Source organism: Pipistrellus kuhlii, unplaced genomic scaffold (assembly GCF_014108245.1).
Source record: "Pipistrellus kuhlii isolate mPipKuh1 unplaced genomic scaffold, mPipKuh1.p scaffold_m20_p_1, whole genome shotgun sequence".
In the NCBI taxonomy this organism is placed as follows: Eukaryota; Metazoa; Chordata; class Mammalia; order Chiroptera; family Vespertilionidae; genus Pipistrellus; species Pipistrellus kuhlii.
In genome coordinates this window covers 163,781,906-163,802,957 of record NW_023425404.1, presented here as the reverse complement: position 1 = coordinate 163,802,957, position 21,052 = coordinate 163,781,906, and the positions used below count along the sequence as shown (strand labels likewise).

The 21,052-nt window shown below is 36.2% G+C and overlaps 1 protein-coding gene across 1 annotated transcript in view; it reads left to right on the top strand.

Moving 5' to 3' along the window:
• ADGRL3 (adhesion G protein-coupled receptor L3) overlaps positions 1-19,261 on the top strand; it is a 762,953-nt gene extending 743,692 nt beyond the window's left edge. Inside the window, exon 26 of the mRNA XM_045572137.1 lies at positions 18,371-19,261. Within this exon, the coding sequence (XP_045428093.1) occupies positions 18,371-18,432 (62 nt within the window). The 3' untranslated portion in view covers positions 18,433-19,261. The remainder of the gene's footprint in view (positions 1-18,370) is intronic.
• The last annotated feature ends 1,791 nt before the right edge of the window (positions 19,262-21,052 follow it).

The window sequence follows — 21,052 nt, the reverse complement described above, 5'->3', positions numbered from 1 at the left end:
ATGCTAATCAAAAGCCAAGTATTAACCTCACAATTCAATCTATATTACAAAGCTGCTCATTTCCATGGGCTACAATTACTTTCTATCATCTCCTTACTAAGCCTTCCTTGTAAATATTGGAAACTTAGAATTGAATGTTTAGTTGTACATGCTTTTCCCTCCTACCAAGGTCCTGAATTTTGCTCTGTAACTTTAAAAATTGCAAGTAAAGAAAGGCCATTTCTTTTTTTCTAAACACGTAGGTGTCCTTGGAAAGATAATTAAATTGGTTTTGATGAACACTCTTTCTGAAAAAAAGGATAGAAATGAAAATGCTATTAGGTTTAATCCAGGATTAGCAAGCGATAGCCAGAAAAGCTGTTATTCTCACCAATCCTGAAGGCTCTGAACTAACAGACACACCCCAATACAATGCACACATCTACATAAAAGTAAACATTTCAAAAGAAACACCAGTTAGAGACGTCTTCAGATAAGATTGTGGGGACTTTTCTCAAGGAATACCATTGCACTCAAGCATTTCATTTGAATATGGATGGCTCATCTTATCTTCCAACAAAGGCCCATGCATGCACATGCCTACAGATGCACATAATAATTGGGAGGGGGGAAGAGTGAACAAAATATATACAATTCTAACAACAAAACAAAACATGAACCCTAGCATTTCCCCCCAAGTTCTTGAAGATTTGAGGAGGAATTTTTATGCAGTATACTCTGGTGGCCTACCACATTCTTTTATTCTGCCACATTCTTTGACAAGAAAAAGACCCAGCCTTGCCTGTTGGGTTTTGCCCAGTGATTAGAGTATTGGCCTGTGGACAAAAGGGTCCCAGGTTCCCAGATTTGATTCTGGTCCAGGGCATGTACCTAAGTTGCAAGTTTCCCAACCCTGGTAGAGGGAGTGGGACAACTAATCAATGTGTCTCTCTTTGGGTGAGGATTAAAAATAAAAAATAAATATAAATATACAGAAGAATGTCCAGCCCTTCACATAATGATACCATATGATTTCCAACTCTACCAAAAGAATAGTAGAAGCAAAAAACAATTCCATTTCTGCCTCTTCTACTCCATGATCCCTATGCTTGTAAAGTCTTGTTAGATTTATTAGGATCTTCAGGTTTATTCTATGTGGAAGTGATGACTGAGATTTCTGTGGAAAAAAAACAAGACAAAAAAAATAACTAGAAGTGCCACTAATTTTTTATTTTGAAACATTTCCAGAAATAAAATTTAAAAAGCCAGACAAAAATAAAAATTATTTGAGTGCTCTTGTTTAAAAAAGAAAAAAAGAAAAAAAAAAGTAGATTAGAGTGTTCCAAATCTGAGATGCAGAGACTTGGACATACATCAGAAGAAATTACTTATTCTTTCCAGTAGATTTAATTTAAAACAAGCGACAGGTGAGACCATCATAAGGAAATGATACAAATCTTTCATTAGGATAATTAAAGCCTAATTGTGATTTAACTACAGCTAAGATTAAATTTTGCCAAGTTCAAATTTTAATTGAATGATCATACTTTATTGAAGGTTTGCTAGATGTCAAAACCTAGATTTCAGGCACGTGGAACTTGTGCCTTAAAAAATATTCCAATTCCTTTGTTAATATGGGAAGGCTTTGTATTAAAGCAGCAAATTAAAACATGGTTTCAGAACCTGAACGTTTTTAAGGTGATAGAATGATCAACCATTTTTCATCATCCCACATAAATGCTAACATACAAAATCAACATACACTGTGCTTTCCCTTTTCTCTGAGGAATCACAACTTGAAGAACAAACCAGAATATTGAGGATTAAGTTACACTTGGGACTTATATAGTCTGCCAGCCCAAAGTGTTTGAAAATGGTTTTAAGAGGCGGGAGTGCTTAAAAGGATTATAACTCTCAAGACTATTGTAACGAGGCACATTGTACTCCACATAAATCCTGATGTGACTAGTCTAGAAAATAGGGACTGTAAAGCCCATCCTTCACGGGGAAAATACAAGCTGCTGCCTATGCAAATAGTAAAACCTTTTTGATGAAATGAGCGGGAGCTCTGATGTCTCCAGAGTTTTAGAATGCCATCCAGCAATTATGTCCCCATTGAGATTTAATTATCCCATTAGACATTTATTTACTACCACATATTAAGTGTACAGTACACCCTTACAGCTGGTGGACTAATAAATACATTAACTTCTGCCTGATAGAAACAGCTTCGCCAGATAATTATTTCCAGATTTTTCACAATCACTGAACACTGCGCCCAGAACAGTGTGTTACACATCCTAGGGATTTGATAAGTGTTTTTTTGTTTTGTTTTGTTTTTTTAAATAAGAAGATGGACGACCTGCCATGCATTTTATTAGACCGCTCTTAACTGATCGCCTTTGTCATAAACCTTATAGGGATCCACTTAGGACTCGAACTTGATTCCCAAACTACACTAAGCCGGCTTGGGGAAGGAAAATAACAGGGAAATGGAAGAATGTAGAGGGTGGCTTAGAAGTAACCGTTTTTGTCTTTTTTTTCTCCCCACACATCCTGCCAAAGTTATTTTTTTCTGCCAAAAGCGAGGTCAGAGAACGTTGACTGTTTTAAAACCGAGACACATAGGACTGGAGGAAAAGCCTTTAATAACTTTCCACTTTGTAGCTCCTCAAAAGAAATGAAATTAAAAAAAGAGAAAGGAAGATCTGATCTCAAAGTAAGCATAGAGGTTCCCCAGTAAATTGATGTTTATGTTACACTTCTTGTTTGAAAAGTTTAGAAAAAGTTGCGCAGGCTTCAAAATAATCCCTGGCATAGTGACATTCCCGCAGCACTGAAACATAAGCAGGTTACCTGGAGACTTGTCAGTGTTTCTCAAACCATTCTGGCAAACTTATGTTCCTTGAGATACTGTGTGTATGGGGGAGGGGACAGAGGGCTTTCTGTGTATCAAGTTAATTCAGGAGACGAGGTTAAACAAATTCAAATGCATTTCTATAAACGGCAAGATTCGTAGAAGCTAGGATATAATAACCTTCAAGGTGAGCCTCCTTGAATATAGCATAAACTGCTATCTGAGAGAATAAACGATGGGGTTTAAAAGAAGGAAATCAAATTAGCAAGAATATTAGAAGTTCATTACCATGCCCATGATCCCTCGATTTCTAAGCCTAGTTCCCATCAGCAGGATCTTAACCATGCCCAATTTTAAAAGTGTGATGTTGGAGAGGATTGGCTGTCAGTGAATAAACAAGTGCATGTTAACCGCCCAGCCACTGTTGTCCCACTTCCAGGCAGGATCCGTATCTGCTGGGGATAAGTAATACATGGCCTGCAGCTATTATTCGAGCACAGCCATGCCCAGACATTTAGTGTCACCTATGGCTGCTTCTGAGTTACAAGGATAGAGTTGGGTAGTTGTACAGAGAATGTTTGTCTAGCAAGTCTAAAATAGGTAGTAACTGCCCTTTTTTAAGAAAAGGTTGACAACCTCTGTTTAGTGGGTAGGGAGACACACTCCAGAAATAGAAATCCAAGTTTCTAATCCTGCCTAATTCTGGACTGTAGGTAAATTATTTAACCCTCAGTGCCTCAGTTTCTTCATCTACAAAACATGAATAAAAATTGTATCTACCTCATATGAAAACAAATTAATCTATGAAAATCACTGTCTTAGAACTTGTGGTGCCCATATATGCCTGACATACATAAAATGGGTATAAGTAAGCTTAGTATTACTAATAAAACCCTGACATTGCATTAAGGTTGCAATTTGCCGAGATTAAAAGTCTTTATGACTAATTCTTTCTTGTAGCTAGAGGTGATCAATGAGCTATAGGTAGAAATCATTGATGATGTTGTTTCTGGGAAGCTTTTTTTTTTAATATATGAATTCTTTTTATTGCAAACAAACATCTAAATTAATTTTTCCACTCACTTTCTTTAGAAAGATAAAAGAAATCAGCAGGCTAAGGAGATACCCATTCAAGAACTGACATGATTAAAAATTAAGATATAAATGGGTGACTCACAATTGCATTAGCTTACAAAGATGGTTAACTACTACAAGCACACCAGTTATACAGTATTTTGTGGGAGAAGGGCATACAGACATAGCTAACTTCATATAGATCCCATTAGACAATTAGATTTACAAGTTGTTGTTGTTTTTTGTTGTTGTTGTTTTTTTTATAAGAAATGGGCAAAGCCAGCATTCTTTTCAGAATCAAAATGCAGAACAAATGGAAAATGATGGTATTTAACCTTCACAAGCCTAAGCCTCCACAAATATACAACCAAGGTTTACATTTTCAATAGCCCTTCTACCTCCATCTTCTCTCTCTTGGTTCCAAGTTTTATCTTCATTCCAATTCTGCCAATTCCAATGTTATTTACAAAGCACACCCCCTCCACTACTCAGCAAACTACAGAGCAGATGGAATGTAATATGAACAGTACATAGTCTTATGCAATTCATGAGAATCACTTAGTCCTTACATGAATCTAGTTGCTAACATTTCTGGGAAGTTTTTTTTGTTTTGTTTTTTAATATTTTTTATTGATTTTTTTACAGAGAGGAAGAGAGAAGGATAGAGAGTTAGAAACATCGATGAGAGAGAATCATCGATCAGCTGCCTTTTGCACACCCCCTACTGGGGATGTGCCCACAGCCAAGGTATTATACATGCCCTTGACCGGAATCCAACCTGGGACCCTTCAGTTTGCAAGCCGACGCTCTATCCACTGAGCAATCCGGTTTCGGCTCTGGGAAGTTTTCTTAAAAGGAGCTGCCTCAGCAGGGCGGTGTCTTCTACCTTCTTCCCCATCCTCTTTATTCTTGTTGGAATATAACTATGATGGTGAGAACTCCAACATCCATCTTGGATCATCAGGCAACCTTGAAAGGAAATCTATATGTTAAAGATGGCAAAGTCAAGCCAAGAGATAGAAGGAGCAGAGGTTTCTGCTGACTGTGCAACTTTTGTATGACTCGGAATTGTCCACATTCAGGCTTTGTTTACCTGAGCAAAACTAAATTACAGTCTTGTTTTAGTCATAGTTGTTTAGACGTTTCCGTCACAGGCAGCTAGACATAATTCCCAATTGATAGAGCAGTGTATCAATTAAAATTATAAGTTTTATTTTTTTGACCAAGGTGGGAAGAGGCAATCATAATGCCATTAAAAAAAAAGAAGTGACACGGCTTCACATTTCAACGTTAAACTGCAGCAAGGACCCGTTTTTACAAATTCTAATCTCTTCATGGAGTACATATGATTGTGGGGGAAACATCAGCTCTCATTTAGTCCCCACGCTGCATGACTCCTCATTACTAGCCTGCAGTTTCAGAAGAGCTTCCTCTCAAGGTTGTAAGCATTATGAAAATGGCAGTGAAGTACTTAGTCAAAAGATAGTAAAGTGTGCTTCAATTAGACCCTGATAGCAACACAAATCTTTCTTTTCTTTCTTGACTCATGCAGCACAGAAACTGTCTATACCAACACTTAGCTACTCATTGAGAAAGCAGCACTAGATAAGGCTTAGCAAAGGCCAAAAAGTGGCAGCTATTGGACAAATGCTGTGGGATTCTATGAAGGAGGCGAAGCCATGTCATTTTGCTATAAGACTTCAGTTCGAGTAACACATGACACACTGACTACAGCTATACACCACTTATAGATGACTAGAGGCCTGTTGAACGAAGATTCATGTAATAGGCCTTCCTTCCCCTGGCTGCTGGCACCAGTTTTCCTCTGGCACTCAGGACCCAGGCCTTTGCTCTGGCTAGAGCCTTCAGTCTTGGCTCCAGCCAGAGTGCTACTTCTGTAGCTCCCCCCACTCCCGGCCAATCTACACCTGCATGCATGTTGCCCAGAGGCCCAGAGCAGCTGGGGGGAGGTGCCTCCTCCATCTTTGTTGGGTTAATTTGCATACCCACATCTGATTGGCTGGTGGATGTTGCAAAGTGATGGTCAATTTGCATATTTCTCTTTTATTACTGTAGTAAGTAATTATCTTATTGGTAAAATTATGTAATAAAATGCAACTTAGATGGACATTTCTATGTGAATCTATACTCTCCATCTTTTGCCCACATACAGGCACCTCTATTACTTGGAAGTTAGAGGAGCAAGCAGGAAGAGTATAATTAGATGTAATGGAAAGTGAAGAAACTAGATTTGGCAAGTGGTTACATGAAATAAAAAAATGAAGATTAACAGAGATAAACACATATGTACTTAAAGATGACTCAAGGTTTGATTTGATAGCTTCTAAGCAGATGTCTGTCAATTGCAGCCAAGCTAGTGTTTTTCTGGAAATGGTCAGACTTCCAAATTAAATGAAGTCAACTGCAGATGTTTTTTTATAAGTATTTTCATACAAAAACAATCCCAATGTATAAATCACAACAAAATAACTACATAAGAACAATTCCCAAAGCTAGCATTGCAAAAACAACAGAAAACATCTGATGGCCTCTTCAGTGTAAAAAAAATAAGTCCTTACTAAGACTTGATCAGGCACCCTACTTCCTCTGAACTCATTTCTTTCTCTCTTCCCTTCATTCTCTCCTCTGAGCCTCACTGTACTTGCTAATCCTCAAAAACAGAAGGTGTGCTGTACTGGAAACTGATCATTGTCTCACTAATAGAAAGATATATAGAAGGCTGGTCAACCTTGAAGCTCTGAAAGGTCAAAGCCAACCACTCCCTATCTAATTGAGACAATGATAACTGACGCAACTTCCCCATCAAATAATCATGTACTAAATCCTTACTGATATGATAATCTGCCTATTACCTGCCTAAGGGCTATAGGTGTATCCCAAACCTGCCTAAAGGCTATCAGTGAATCCCATAGCCTAATAAAAGAGATAGCAAGGCCAGAGCCTAACAGTAGTTTTCCCACTAGAGTTGGACTACCACCTGGCCCCCCAATATCACCAAATTAATATTTTTCTAGTCTTTCATCTGTGTGCGGCCTTCTTCAGAACCCCAACCCTGAACCATGCAGGACAGGAAGGGGGCTCCCACAGTGCTGCTGCTAGAGGACTTAGCAATTGCTGTGCCCTCTGTAGCAGAGTTTCTTCCCAAGGAAATGATCAGTTGCTTCCCACACTTCCTTGGTGAGACTTCTGTTGGCCAACCTATCTAAAAATTCAGGAATCTCCTCCTTTTTTCTTTGTTTAATTTTTTGTATGACGTACTATAATTTTTATTTATTTATCTGACATATTATGTTTCTCCTGGTTATATATCCACGAGGGTAGTGATTTATGCCTGTGTTATTTATTCATAGTACCTGGAATAATACATCATATATAGTAAGTACTAAATAAATATTTCTTGAATGAATGAGCAAATGAATGGATAAGCAATAATGAAAATACTTTAAATAGCATTTTATGAAATTTGCCACTGATATCAATGTGGTGCATATTCTTCTAAACACTTCCTTGGGGTATGCCAATATATATTTCTGATTGTGTATATATATATTCTCACACACACATATATCTATTTTTACATGCATTTATATACACATTTTATCTTTATATATACACATTTAATATGTTACTTATGAAAAATAACTTTAGGTTATACAACCAGTTTTTTACATTATAAGTACCATAGTCCACAGACAGTTTCCTGCAAAACATAGATGTTTCTATAATTTTTATAACAGTATGTTTTTCAAACAGATTCAACTTCCAATTTAAGTTAACTCTATTTTACATAAATCTTTTATACTTAAGTGTATCTGTAGACAAAATCCTGGAAGTATAATTGCCAAATCAAAGGGTGTGCATATTAACTCCTTATGAAATGGTTTAAATATATATTAAAATAGACAGATAAATATAAAATCCCACCTACCTTCAAACATTAGCAACAATGGGCCAGAATTGTCTCCTCTATATCCACATCCATCTCCTACCCATTTTCTTTTGAGGAAAATTCTTTTTATTTACATTTTTTGTGTGAAATAAATCACATCATTTTGTCCACACATATTTCTTTTTAAATATATTTTTATTGACTTTTTACAGAGAGGAAGGGAGAGAGATAGAGAGCTAGAAACGTCGATGAGAGAGAAACACCGACCAGCTGCCTCTTGCACACCCCTTACCGGGGTTGTGCCCGCAACCAAGGTACATGCCCTTGACTGGAATTGAACCTGGGACCTTTCAGTCCGCAGACCGACGCTCTACCACTGAGCCAAACTGGTTTTGGCTGTCCACACATATTTTTATGTCTAAGATTTATCTACTGTTCTGACTTAAATATAACTGTGAAAGCACTTGCACACCTTAAAATTAAAGAATAATTCTTTTAAAATCCTCAAATATCTGGTCAGAGTACATATTTTCAATTGCCAGTTCTTTTATAGTTAGAATCAGTAAGCAGATATAGTTCAAACATCAAGATTGATTAGGTCTGTTTAAGTCTTTTTCTTCTTACTTTTTTTTCATATATATATATATACACACACACACACACACACACACACACACACACATATATATATATATATATATATATATATATATATATATATATATATACATACATACATACAGTGGTGCCTCACACAACGAACTTAATTTGTTCCAGGAGCAAGTTTGTTATGCGAAAAGTTTGTTATGTGAAACGCGTTTTCCCATAACAATACATGTTAAAAAAAATAATTCGTTCTGTAGCATAAAATATGCTAAGATGACATAAAAAAAGATAAATTTTTTGTTATTATTTTTATTTAGATACATCTAAAAACATAATTTTTTTAAAAAAAACACACATTTTTTTAATTTTAAGACAGACTAAGTAGAGTCTACCGAATCTTGCACATCTTCATCCATTTTCTGCTTTTTGGCCGATGGTTTCATGAAAAACCTGTCCAAAGTCGTTTGTTTTTCTCTTTTCTCCAACATCTGCCGGAAATAACGGACAAGAGTATCGGAGTAAAGATCGTTGATCCTGTTTGCTTCAGCTGAATCCGGGTAGTGGGCATTGGTAAACTCCTGAACTGCTTTCCATTTGACCAGGATGTTCTTGATGTCAGCAGTTGGGATTGGTTGATTGTTTGATTGTTGCTCCTCGTTATCAGATGACGCTTCCCTTTGAGCATTGTCCTGTTGCTGGACCAGAAGTGCTTAGAGCTCTTCAGTTGTCAGCTCTTCTTCGTGTTCCTCAATAAGCTCCTCTACATCCTCTTCCTCTACCTCTAATTTCAACCTTTGGGCCACTGTGATGATGTCCTTCACCACTTCTGTGTCATCAACTACTGCTTCTTCCTGGGTCCACGAAGGCACAAGCATCTTCCAAGCAGAAATGAGGGTCCTTTGTGACACTTCTTCCCAGGCCTTCTGTATAAGTCGTATTGCCATAAGGACATCAAATTTCTCCTTCCAAAACTTTCGGACAGTCATATTGTCTCCACCAAACTCGCATTCTTCAAACACCTTATTAAAGAGGGCTCTAGTGTAGAGTTTTTTAAAGTTCGCAATAACTTGCTGATCCATTGGCTGAAGAATGGATGTGGTGTTTGGTGGCAAATACTGCACCTTGATAAAAGGATAATTTTCCTGCAATATTTCCTCTAGGTCTTTTGGGTGAGAAGGGGCATTGTCAAGTATCAGAAGGGCTTTGAGCGGCAGTTCTTTTTCCAGCAAGAATTTCTTCACGGCAGGAGCAAAGGTTTCCAGAATCCATTCGTTGAAGATAACTTGGGTCACCCAGGCTTTTTGATTGGACTTCCAATGAACGGGCAGTTTGGACTTAATAAAGTTATTTTTCCTGAAAATTCTTGGATTTTCAGAGTGATAAACCAATAGAGGTTTGATCTTGAGGTCTCCGCTGGCATTAGACGAAAACATAAGGGTAAGTCTGTCCTTCATGGCTTTGTGTCCTGGCAATTTCTTCTCCTCTTTTGTAATGAAGGTTCTGCTCGGCATTCTTTTCCAGAAAAGACCCGTTTCATCGGCATTGAACACTTGTTGTGGGCAGTATCCTTCATCCTTAATACATTTTTGAAAGTTAATAGAGAACTTTTCTGCTTCTTTCTTGTCAGCACTGCCAGCCTCACCATGCATAGTAACGCTGTGGATTCCACACCTTTTCTTAAATCTAAAAAACCACCCCCTGCTGGCTTTGAATTCTTCTTCATTATCTTGATTGCTGCTACTTCCAGGGACGTTTTTCTTTAGATCGTCATAAATTCTCTTGGCTTTGTGACAGATAATATCTTGGGTTGTTATGTCACCTTTCACCTGCCTGTCCTTAATCCAAATCGCTAATAGCCTCTCCATTTCCTCGTGGATTGAAGACCTATGTTTTTCATGAAATAGTTTTGATACTCCTTTGGCTACTTTGGCTGATTTGATTGCATCCTTATTTGTCAAAATGGTGAAAATGGTGGTCTTGCTGAGGCCAAACTCTTTGACGAGGTCACAGTTTTACCCCACATTCACTCCTAATTATTTCCTGTTTCATTTCAACAGAAATCACCTTCCTGCTTTTTTTAGAAGCCATGATATAAAAAAAAATATTGAGTTTAACTTAAAAGGACGACTGCCGTGATATGTGCGTGATTTAATTCGTAATGAAGAACGATTGCCGCGATACGTGCTTAAGTTAAGCGCAGTGACTGACGACTGCCTGCAGTGCCTGCGCGGAAGGATGCAATACATCGGCAGCGATCGTGGAAGCTCGGGCGAAGCAGTAGTGGAAGCTCGGGCAAAGGGGTCGTGGAAGCTCGGGCGACTTCGTTGTGTGAAATGAAGTTCGTTGTATGAATCATGAAATGAAGCTCGTTGTGTGCAGCGTTCGCTGTGCGAGGCGTTCTTTATGCGAGGCACCACTGTGTGTGTATATATATATATATATATATATATATGTCGTTTGCTCAGTGAAATTTAGAACAATTTGGATTTTGCTTGATGAATCACTGTGATGTTTATTGTCATGTTATCCCATTTCTTGCATTTTCTCTGCAATAATAGTTGGATCTTGTTACAGTGGCTTGGCAAGACTTCTTTATAGGTGATGTTTACTTCCATTAGGAAGCAAATAATGTCCAGCTGTCTCTCATTTTGTGGTATTAGTAGCCAATGATAATCACACTGATAATCACATCAATATGTACCTCAGTATATTTCCAGTCATTTTCTTTTTTTTAAAAATATGTTTTTATTGATTTCAGAGAGAAGAATGGAGAGGAGAGAGAGAATCATTGATAGGCTGTCTCCTGCATGCCTCCTACTGGGGATTGAGCCTGACGCCTGAGCACATGCGCTGACAGGAAATCAAACCAAGTCTTCCTGGTTCATAGATTGACACTCAACCATTGAATCACACTGGTTGGGCTTTCCAGTCATTTCCATTACCTGAAGCTTATTTTATAATGGATTTTCAAGAAGGATTCACAGGAACAGTATATGCTGAGTTCACAGATGTTCAAGAGAAGTTTGTGTGCCTTTTATACTTGAAAGACAGTTTGGGTATAAGAAATTATTAACTCACATTTGCTTTCTTGAATGTGTAACATATGGTAAATATGTTACCCCTTTTTCTTTTGGCATACAGTACTGCTTTGGAAATCTGATGACAATCTGATTTTCTTTTCTCGTGAGTATCTGGGTCTTTTACCTTAACATTCAGAGATATTTTTTCTTCAAAATTCTATTTCATTTTATTGTTATTTTTCTTTGGTGATTACTATTATAAATATATTGAAACTTTTATGTATTTTTATGTCCTTCCCATCAAAATTTCTTATTGCTTCCTTCCCATTTAAAATTTTTCACTTTTTCTTTGTATTGCTTTGAATAAATCATCTGTTTAGTAGCTCAGGTACTCTTTATAGTTGTTTTACATTACTGAATTTCTCTTTTTAATCCTTTTCTAAGTTCAATCACTTTATTTGAACTTTTAAAATTCTGATCAATATTGTTCTTTCATAATTTCTATCAATTTTTTATGTCTCCATTTAAAATGTTTAGGTTATAATTTTCACCTTTTCTAAAAGCCTCCTTTCATGTCTACAGGTTTCTTGTTCTACATTCTGTTTTTACTTCCAAGAACTGTCTGGGTTTCAAACCAGGCAGTTCCAGTGGCCCATTTCTATGTGAAATTTGTTTTCCTGGACTTTTAGGAGGGAGAGGTGGGTCACAATATTTTTTCTAGCTTTATAGTTCTAGGGCTCTTTTTTGTTAAGATTTCATCCTTTCTGAACTCCCCTCTTCTAGTTTTACTTGGACCTTTTCTTTTCTTTGCCTTTTTGCCCCTGTCCCACTCAACTGGGATTCTGTTCCCAACAATTCCTTCCTGTTGTGGGACTTTGTCCTAGATGGAAGGTTTGACTAGCGGTCTTGAATGTAGATGCTGTGCACAGCAGTTTTATTGCTATTGGTGGTTTATCCCCATCTGCTTGTATTTTGCAGTGCATGGAGATTCTTTGTCATTTTTATTGTAGTTGCTAGATGTGATGCTCTGGTTTTGCTACCCTTGTTTCGGAGTCTGTTGTTATGATGGGAATTTGGAAGACCCAACATTATGTCACTGAAACCATCTTTTCAGAATTTTTTAACAGAGTGAGTGTGTGGATTTTTAATTTTGATAGTGGTAAATTTCCCTTAAGAAAACCTTATTCGTTGTACTGTCACATAGAGTTTGTGACATTTGTTTTCCTACATGAAGGCTAATGTTAGATGTTATAATTACTTTTCACCTTTAGTGATCAAACAAGCGAACAGTTGTAGATCACTGTTTTATAGTGTCTTTTGTGGTTACAACTTAAGAAGGAAGCTTTTATCATGGATGTGTGGGGCAATTATATTAACTTGTTTTCCTATGAATTAATACTTTATATACTTTGAACACATTTAAAACAGATTGGTGGTCTTATTTGTATTGTTTATTATTTTAAAATATTAACAAATTAGATTATTTAGTACATTTTATATAGCAATTCGTGTTTCATAATTATTCCATGTCTTTTGTGTTTTATAACTAACTTGTTATTTAAGCATTCTATTACCCAAAAGTTCTGTTTTCTTCAATGTTTTGAAATCCCATGTTTATCACTCTTAAATTACAAAAATGCTCTTGGATTGACTAATGGACATTTAATTCTGATTCATTGTCTGCTTACACTTTTACCAACATCTATTTTAAATGACTATCTTTAAAATATGTTTTAATATTTATAAAACTATGTTTCTCTCAACACATGAATTTTTTTTCTATCAGAAATTTAGCGATAAGTTTGACTTCCTTAGGAAACAAGTGGCGTGCCTGAGGTCACATAGTTGGGGTGGGCAGAGGCAGCATTTGAAATAAAATCTGCTTAGCTTCAAAATGTCTCCTCTATTTTCATAGTTCTTCTTTCATAAAAATCCAATTGTTTTTATTCAGCAGGAAAATAAATCTGCGGTGTGTTCTGTGTGCCGGATTTTGTGCTAACTGCTAAAGCCACAAATATAAATTACTTTGTTTCTTGACTTAAAAGCTTATTGCTTAATATCCTATTGTTATCCTTTTTTATTGCCAATTTCCCTCCAGAAAATCATAGATAAATCTTGATAAAGTTTTTTAAATCCATAAAAGTAGTCATTTTTAATATAATAAATATGTCAGTTTGGCACAGAGACAATATCTAAAATAATTTTCAGTTACATCTATTTTATGGGAAATGAAAGGTTAAAAAGAAATAGAAGCAATGTTTATATTTGTAAATAATAGTATTATAATATATCTTCTACAAAACAGTTGCATTAGGAGTTTTTATTAAAAAAAAAAAAAGTCCTGACTTCTAACTCATGTTCCTTAATTCCTCTCTAAAGATTACTTGATATATTAGAAAACATGTCTCAGGTTTCACATTCTTTCTCCTTATAATAGTTATTTATAGCTGCATCAAATGTTACCCTGAAACTCAGTGGCTTAAGCCAAGACTATTTATTATCTCACAATTTCAGTAAGGCGAGAATCCACTTGAAGCTAGGCTGGGTATTGTGCTTCAAGTTGCAATCAAGATGTTAGCCAGGACCACGGTCCTTGTAAGGTTCAATGGAGCAAGGATCTACTTCCGAGCCTGCTCACCAGGTTGTTGGCAGGTTCAGGTCCTTGGTCTTCCAACCTCTGCTCCTCAGAGGCCACCCTCAATTCATTGCCTCTTAGACTTCTCTATAGTGCCCCTCACAACACACCAGCCTGCTTCAGCAGAGCAAACAAGCAAGCAAGAAGACAAGAGAAAGGAGTGTTAACAAATGGTCAGATTCTAATCTAGTCATGGCAGTTCCATTCCATCACCTTTGCTGGATTTGATTCATTAGAATGGGTCACTAGGTTCACCTTGCAGTCAAGTGGGGGATCATAAGAGCACATGAGTTACAGGAGGCAGGAGGAATTAGAGATCATCCTAGTAATCTGCCTACCACTCTCCTCTCTGCACTGATTCTGCCACTTTGGCTTAGTTGCATGACAGAGAGTTATAGAAGAAGAGAAACATAGTTATAACTTATCAATAAAATCACATCTATATGCATGAAATAAAATTCGGCCAATATTTTCTTATTTTTTTTTATTATTGACTATAGCTTACATTTATTAAACACTTACTGTATGACCGGTCCTGAACTTAATACTGTACAAGTTTTATCTCATTTAGTATTCGCATAGGTTACAGGCACAATCTAATACTCTTTTCCCCTTGTTATATTTGCAGAAGCCAGGACACAGAGAATCTAAGTAAGTTGCTCCAGGTCATACATTTAGTAAAAACCCGATAGCCTATCTCCAACTCCATGATTGCCACCGCTGCATTGTGAACAAAGTTATGTTTTTTAAGTCTCTCTGAATATTGCAATTTTCTGTAATTTTCAGGCCCAAATCATCTTTGAGGTAGAACTTTAGGGGTTCTGTTTGGAAAAAAATGCCAGCTGTGAGTTAAGGTCCGCACAGACATCATGCGACTGCTGCACAGAAATTTTATTAGCCCGTAGCAGTTAGTACCCTGACCTGTGAAACAGCCTGAGCAGACAGAAGCTGTTTGCAGATAATTGCACTGACATTCCTACTTCATTACTTTTCAGAGAATTGAATTTGTGGTGCGCATGCCAGGGTATATGATTACTGCCTTTAGGAAGAAGACACGTCACACATCCCTTTTCTGAGCTGAATGGAAAGTTCTTGACAGGAGGTGACTTTAGAGCAGAGGACACATTCTTCATTAAAGAGACCAGTCTTAATTAAAATAAAATATTTTGAAATTGTTTTGGATGAACCTGTGTATCTAGCCAGGCTATGGATAGAAGAGACTAGATGACAGAAAGTCGTATGGGACACAGGTCTCTACAAATGTGGTGTTCATGCCAATACAGACCCAGCATCTACTACCCTGTTTCCCCAAAAATAAGACAGTGTCTTATATTAATTTTTGCTCCCAAAGATGCGCTAGGTCTTATTTTCAGGTGATGTCTTATTTTTTCCATGAAGAAGAATACGGTACACATTTATTGTTAAGGAAAATAAAGGAAATTTATTACCTGTATACGGTATGGTAGTACGGTAGTTGTCAACACAAACCAGACAAACTGTGAATCCTACAGTATCAAGAATTTACTCATTTATTCAATGACAACCACGTCGTCATCTTCTAGAACATCATCATAACAATCCGATTCCTGAATTTCCTGGTGAATTTCTTGTGACTCCATTTCTTTCAGAATCAGTGGACCAAATCTCTCATGTTTAGCCTAGGAGGGGCCTTATTTTCGGGGGATGCCTTATTTTCAGGGAAACATGGTAGGTCACCCACTTTTATACTCTGAGGAGGAATAAAACCTGAGACAAACATAGATATGTTATAAAGGATTACTTTTGCATTCAAAGAGTAGCAAGATGAAGAACTTTGTAATGTTTGATGGGAAACACATGCAATTAACAAACTAAACAGTTAAACATAATACCCAGGTTCCTTCACCTACCAAATGAACTTCATGGTGCTGGAACCAGTCCATTTTCTAATTAGTCATTCAAGTCACTTCATTAAATGAGTACCTGGTGAAAATCGGTTGTTTGTATGTCACTGCTATTCCCTCACTCATTCCACCAGTGATTGCACATCTCCCCCCCCCCCCCTTTTTTAAGAGGCTTTTCCTGACAGTGCAATCCCACAAATGATCACTTTTACACATTTGAAAATATATCACAGTTCCAGAAGCATTCTTGAAACATATGGGTTAAGGAATAATATAAAGCAAGTACACATTTAACCATACTCAAGAATTAGAAGCATGACAGTAACTCACATACCTATTTTATGTTCTTTGTTGCTTTGTCTCTTTCTTTCAACTCTTGTCTCTTCTTGACAGCTTCTCCACTTGTTTGTGCATCCCTAAAAAGCATAATTTTTTTTGTGCCTATTTTTTAATGGTATTTAAGTGGAATCACATTTAAAATACTTTGAAATTCGATAGTGGCTATGTTTGCACAGTTCTATGAACATTAAAAACCATAAAATGTTATTTTTATGTTATCTGAGAATCGTATCTCAGAAATTTGTCTATTTTTTTTCCTATCACAATTTAAGCTTTTATTACCTGAATATAAAAATTTGTTACAATTAAAATGCTTATATCTTTCTGGGGAGTTGTACCTTTTATCATGAATAACTACCTTTCCCTGTACTTTTTTATTTATAGTCTATTTGTCTAGTATGTATACCACTATGTCAGCTTTGTTTGATAAATAATTTGGCTGGTTATAACTTTTTAAGAATTGTTTTACTTTCACCTTCTCTATTTTCCAATTCTAGATGTTTATTTTATAAGTAGTAAGGCCCTTGGAAGAACTCTAGTGATGCATTCACTGGTCATGTGTTTGGTTAAATTTGCAATCTAAGATATCTTAACTGTAATTGTTTATGATGCTACTTTTTCTCCTCAGCTTTTCCTTTGCCATACATCCCCTTCTGGGGAATGGCAATGCAGTGAATTTTGGGGCTCAGCTAATGCAATAAGTACTTTAGGTGTTGAAGGATATGCTAATGTGACTTATGGATTCCATTTTCCGGATACTTAATTCTTGTTTGCCATGTATTAGGTCTAGTAATAATTAATGTCGTTTTCTAATACTTTTTTAAATCGAATTTATTTAAACAATACAACAAAATTTAATCAACAATATAGTTGCCGTTGTTTTCTACTACTTGTGCCCAATGCTCAGGAAGCATTTTAATCCCTCTGTTGTAAAATTCTTGTGATTTTGATGCAAAAAATTCAGTCAATGCATTTTTGAGGCATTCTTCATTATTAAATTTTTTTCCAAGAAGAAAGTTTTGCAAAGAACGAAACAAATGGTAATCGGAAGGGGCAATATCAGGAGAATATGCAGGTTGAGGGAGAACTTCCCATTCCAACTGGCGTAGTTTTTCAGCAGTGATTCTTGCAGTATGCGGTCGTGCGTTATCGTGGTGAAGAATTACGCCCTTCCAATTAATCAGCGCGGGTTCTTTTTCTCTTAAAGCTTGGGCTAACCTTTCCAATTGGGCACTATACACTGCACTTGTAATGGTTTGGTTAGATGGTAAAAGTTCATAATGAAGAATTCCTTTAAAATTCCACCAAACACACAACATCACTTTTTTCGCATGCAAGTCAGGTTTTGGCGTGGGCTGCGGAGCCTCATTTTTGTCCAACCATTGAGGCCGCCTTTTCAAATTAACATACAGCACCCATTCTTCATCTCCAGTAACAATTTGCTCTAAAAACGGCAAACGGTTTTGACGAGATAGGAGCGAACTGCAAATTGTGACTCTGTGATTACAGTTGTTGTAGGTCAACTCATGAGGAACCCATTTTCCAAACTTTTGGACTTTGCCAAGTGCACGCAATTGATTGGAAATTGTTTTTTGTGAACAATTTAAAGTTGTCGCAAGTTCTTGTTGGGTAATTTGAGGATTTTGCACCAAAAGAGCTTGAAGAGCTTCTTGATCAAAATTGGACACACGGCCTTGACCACTCTTGTCATCTAACGAAAAATTTCCCTTGCGAAATTTCTCAAACCAACGCTGGCATTTTCTGGCGCTAACTGCATCTTGACCAAGAGCACTACAGATGTTTTTTGCAGCCTCACTTGCTTTTCTTCCTAATTGGAACTCATAAAGCATGCAGTGCCGAATATGCTCTTCATCCGCCATCTTCTTAGCCCTAGTTTTGCAACAAAAACCAAACCAAACAGAAACTTTTTCAAGCAAAACTTGTTAATTGCACTTCACATGTTCTGTAGATACCACGTGTTTGAAGGTTATGTCAATACAAGTCAACACCAAGCAAGATTTTAAACGAATGTTTCAAAACGACATTAATTATTACTAGACCCGATAGTAATGCCTTCCAGGGACCCTGGGGACTTACCTGGCATCATGGCACAGAACTTCCGGCCCTGAGTCTAAACTGCCATATGAAGTTGTTGCTCAGTACCTGGCACCAAAAGTGTGTATGAAATTGAGGAGAACTAAGCGCAGAAATTTATCTGGGGAAAATTCTTCCAATCAAAGAGATTATAAATTACAGAGGATTTGGTTCTTCTTGATGTATAGTAAAAACAGAAGCTCTCTCCTGTCAGATAATTTACTGAATCAGTAATTCACATGTTACTTTGTAATTCACATGATACTCAGTAATTTACATGTATAATTATAAATATACAAGTTTTTTTTAAGTATCTTACACTATAAAATCTGTTAGACTACCTGTGTTTTCTAACCTATAGACATGATATAAATAAGTACTTCAGTGTGTTCAGTTTCATGTTCTTTGCATCTCAACATATGGGAGCACATATTAGTATATTTTATTCATCTTGTCCTTTAAGTCCCAGATGAAGTAACTCAGATAAAAAAATTTTTCTGCTAATATGACCCAAAATGTGAACATTGATGAAGATATCATAAAATATACCGCATAATAAGGCTATCAACAATCATTTGGTAAATGAGTACATAATTTTTAAATATTATTTTCTTGTACAATCATATTTTAAATGCCGAGAAATCTCACAGCTCATCATGAAACAGTCCTAAGAGGTTTTTCTAATGCAGATAAAAATAATTTTAAAATCTGCATATTAGAATAATAAGACTAAAGCTGAAACTGTCTGTACTTACAATGTTAAAATTTCAGTCATGTTTTAAAAATAGAAATTGTATTTCTATACTATTTACTAAAAAATTTCAAAAAATTGTTATTGTATGAAGAGCAATAACAAAGTATGCAGCCAAAAAAATTAGGAAATACTGTGATAGAGATTTGCCCAAAAGAAAGTCTCAAAAAGTTTTGTTTGTTTACTTATTTTGGTTTATGGTGTTTATGTGTTTTTTTTTAAACTTTCAATTTATTATAATTTATTTTCTCATTCTAATAAATGTTAAAATTTATAACTAATTCTTTATTCTTTATTTTTTTAGAGAGAGGAACCCAATTTAAATAAACTATTGGCCCTTTCAAAGCCTGGATTTGTGTCTCCCTTCCTCTTGGAATAGTCATTTATTTCTATTTTTTCCTTAAGTGCATAAGAACAGTGTTATTGTTATGTTTAGGATTAACAACCATACTTTGAGTTGTCATTGAAGTTAGTCTAAATACTTAAGGAGCAGGAAACCTAATATTTTCTTCAGGTCCTGGTTTCTGTGATGGCTTTATAACACCTGTGTTAATGAAATAACCTGATTGCTACAAATGTGTGGATTCAGTTGAAGATTTAAGGTTAGATTCTACTCAGTTGTAGAATTTTATTGCTGAATGTTCACAGGAAGTTTATTTGGCTAGAGCCCAACATCAGGAAATGTTTTTATGGCATTGCTTATTTGCAAACATTTTGCTTCATCAGGCTAAACCCTTAAGCAGTTAAATATGAATAGATCCTGTGCATAATAATGTAAGTATCAGAGTAATTTAAAATACCTTTATCTAAAGGAAAATGCCATTCTGGTGCTTTTGTTAGCAATGAACATATGTCTTTAATATAAGATTTTTCATCATTGTAATTAACTACTGAGTTGCTGAAAGGGAAATGAATAATTTTGTAGAGGCAGTTTGCTCATATTATGGAAATATAATATTCACTCATATGTTACTTAATAGAATTTTCTATCATTGCACATCTGTAAGTCTAATGACAGCTATCTTTATTTATTTAGAACCAAATTCTAAAGTAACAGATGTAGTGAAATAATATATTTGATGCAAAATTTCATTAGAATAATGTTCATGTGTGTGATATATATTATTATACATACACTTGTGGCTGCTTAGCACAGATTTTTAGCACTTCTCATAAATGAGGCTGTGATTATGATTTCCAAACTCATGTGCTTTTAGATGTACAAAGATAAAGTACATTATACTTTAAAGTATAAAGTTAGCACTCTATAGTTTGTACAAAATAGAAACCCCCTCCATCTGAGCAAAAAGGTAATTTATTAAAGCAGCAATACACACCTGGGCCATGGGAATAGAATTTGAATGGGAAAATGCTAAAAAAAAAAAAAAAAATCCATTAAGCTACTCCCTTGGTGCCTCTCATGTCTAGTTCTCTCTGAATATGATGTTTTATTCCTCTCCTTTATTTGCAGAATAGTTTTTTCTCCCCTGCCTCTAGGTAGAAAAAGACCACCAACACTTGCTCTGGAATATAAGGTGATGAGGTAATTGAGAAATGCTAACATGACTCTCTCTGGGTCTCAGCTCTCAACAGTTGAGAAGGAACTTATGGGTTGAGTTAATAAGCCTCACCTGCAGGGTGTGAATGATGATCCAGTGCGAGAGCTTGATGGCTGCCATTGTTGATGGGGAGAAAGAGAGAGAGGAATGTTTCCAGAAAAAAAAGATCCTGGAAGACAATTTAGTAAGTGTCTCTTGTGTGTGTTCGGAGGATGCATTCTCTAACTCTTTGGCATTCAATGTTTGGTCATTGGGATAATATCACTGGTACCATCAGGGTGCTTGTTAGAAATTTAGACTCTCAGCCCCACCAGAGCCCTTAAAAATGAATATTTACATTCAACA